Source organism: Amphimedon queenslandica, unplaced genomic scaffold (genome assembly GCF_000090795.2).
Source record: "Amphimedon queenslandica unplaced genomic scaffold, v1.1 AMPQUscaffold_13467, whole genome shotgun sequence".
Taxonomy (NCBI): domain Eukaryota; kingdom Metazoa; phylum Porifera; class Demospongiae; order Haplosclerida; family Niphatidae; genus Amphimedon; species Amphimedon queenslandica.
In genome coordinates, this window is record NW_003546297.1 from 282162 (window position 1) to 284828 (window position 2667).

At 32.5% G+C, this 2667-nt stretch overlaps 1 protein-coding gene across 2 annotated transcripts in view; it reads left to right on the forward strand.

Moving 5' to 3' along the window:
* The first annotated feature begins 6 nt into the window (after positions 1-6).
* LOC100635558 (deoxycytidylate deaminase-like) overlaps positions 7-2667 on the forward strand; it is a 5035-nt gene continuing 2374 nt past the window's right edge. The window contains exons 1-7 of one of the 2 annotated variants that reach the window (XM_019994722.1): positions 7-548; positions 1194-1225; positions 1274-1309; positions 1360-1535; positions 1585-1738; positions 1794-1918; positions 2107-2318. Coding sequence is in view for 1 of the 2 variants with exons in the window: in XM_019994723.1 (XP_019850282.1) it covers positions 1216-1225; positions 1274-1309; positions 1360-1535; positions 1585-1738; positions 1794-1918; positions 2319-2393 (576 nt within the window). In the remaining variant the exon portion in view is untranslated. Of the gene's footprint in view, positions 549-1193; positions 1226-1273; positions 1310-1359; positions 1536-1584; positions 1739-1793; positions 1919-2106; positions 2662-2667 lie in introns of those variants that run through there. The other variant, XM_019994723.1, reaches the window with a different exon arrangement.

Here is a 2667-nt window from a genome sequence, read left to right on the forward strand (position 1 = left end):
CTATAGCTACACCCACCAAAATTGACTCTTCCCTTAAAATTTGCTTACAAGTCACAAGCATACATGTCATAAGCACCATAATAGCACAAAATAAATAAAGAGAGAGAAAGATGAAGGGGAACAGGTATTTAGTTACTATCTAATATCAAATAAGATATAGATGAAAATGTATCACCTAATAAATAGGTATTAAATATAGTACAAAAGATGTCATATACACTAATCTAACAACATTGTGTACCTATGATAAAAAAATAATGACAAAATTTCTACCATATGCACCATTGAGTATTATTCAAAATTTAAACTAACACAGTTTTGCCAAATATGGAGATTTATATTGTATATAGTAAAGAAGAATTTTCAAAATGCAGAGTGTTATGATAACACATACATCAACAAAAGCAGCAAGTCATACATTACACAAAATACCATTACATCACATGATCACAGAACAGTGCATCGTAATCTGTCGTATCATTCTACCTACACTTGAGGGTACAAGATAAAGCAAGAAAGAAAGAAGATACTTACAGCAGCTACAGCAGGTAATTGAGTAACTGATTGGCTTTATATTGAGTTGTTTGTATCAATAAGTGAACAGCTATACTTATAAACAAGAGCTAGGATTATAAATGTATACTGCTAATGAAACTAATAATCTGAGACAATTATAATACGTTACACGAACTTTCATTTCATAGTAAGGTCTGTTTTACTATATAAACATCATGCATGTATTTGAAGTAGTCAGGTGGGGCCTGACCCTCAGGCCCTGCCTAACTATATCTGAAGCTGATGCATGAACACACATTTAAAGTTATAGCCAGTAGTGACTTACATGAGGGGGTTATTGCTAACGTTGCGATTATCTAATTGTTTTTAAGAATATAGAACACTAAAGGATTGAGTACATGACTGACAAATGACAATTAAACATTTATTTATTCTAATTAACTAGTTTTTTTCATTATTTTTGACTTCCTGTCATTTAATGTAAGTAAAACAGTTCTACATTTCAAGCAGAAGTGCTTGGGTGGTATAGGCAAACATTGAGTACTTCTTCACCCTCTTGGGTTTACGTATACATTTATAAACACCTCCAGATGAAGCAATGTGAATGAACTTTAGGCTTATAATGATGTATCATTAATTTTTTCAAATATTTAATATCAAACACTATAACACTATAGGACTACTTCACATGCTTAATTGATGGCGCAAAGTAAGATATTACAATAATAATTATGAACACAATAATCACTATTAATAGATACAGATATTGATACACTTATAAATAATTTTGAAGGTCAGTACTGTAAATAATTCAACATAACTAGTGTAGTTTTTACACTACAGAAGAAATAAAAAAATTAGATGATGCTGGCAAAAAGTACACAATTGAGTCTGTAAAGAGAAAATTATGGGCAATAGAAAAAAATATGAAAGAAGAAAACGTTTTGTACGATTGGGATGAATACTTCATGAGTATTGCATGTTTAGCTGCTCTAAGGAGTGAAGACAAAAACTCTCCAGTAAAAAATAATTATAGTTAATTTATTAATTAACATCTAATTTATGTAGGTTGGTGCATGCATTGTGAGTCCACACAAGACAGTAGTTGGTGTTGGATATAACTCAATGCCAAAAAATGATAAAGGCAACTTTCCGTGGAAAGGAAGAGAAGGATCATCATTTGAAAAATCCCGATATGCTGTAGATAAAAAGTTTTTGTATGGTGAGATAGAACTAAATACATGCACATGTTACTTGTAATTATTCTAAAATTGCAGTTGTTCATGCTGCAGTAAATGCAATTGTTAACAAGACTATTCCCAGTCTAGAGGGATGTACTATATACACTACAATGCCACCAGCTAGAGATTGTGCTCATGCTATTATTCAGTCAGGAATAAAGGTTTGTAGTGTGGTCGTAACAACTGTTATTAGCAAAACAGCAAAAGAAAATAAAAAGAGAAGGAAGAAGGGATTTAGAGAGAAAAGAGAAAAGGAAGGAAGATTGGGAATAGTTTTTAAGAGAGATGAGGGAAAGAGAAGTTACAGAAATGATAAAGATAATGATAACAAAGTTCTCTGACAACATAGGACTCACACTACTAAAATTCAGTTCTCTATGAGTGCAGTGAGAGCAATGATGAGACGATTTGTTGAGTTGATACTTGATAGTAGAACGAGACGAAGACGACGAACGAACGAACGACTAGACTGACTGATTAATGTATGTGTGTATGTATATTAAATAGTTGTTGACCACGTGTAAACTCGTGGTTACTATAATCAATAACAAGCCACCACAGGTTGTAAAATATGAAGAATTCTATGACAACACAAAAAGGGAAGAAGAAAGTGATATCAGAGATGCAAAGCTGTAAGTGCTCCATGAAAATTGGCAAAAAAAGATTTAAACATCAAACAATATATGAAAAGGTATTCAAAAACATAGGGTTACGAGACCTTGCATCTTATCCTAATGTTATCAAACTGTGTGATCCAAAGATGCAATATGAAGTCTATCCAGGAGCATCACTTCATATACCTGTTAGTGTACTAGACAATGACAATCGTCCAACATATGCACTTGTGACGGCAATAGCTGCTCAGAATCAAGTTAAAAAGCTTGGCTGGTGGTTTTCAAATAATCAGCAA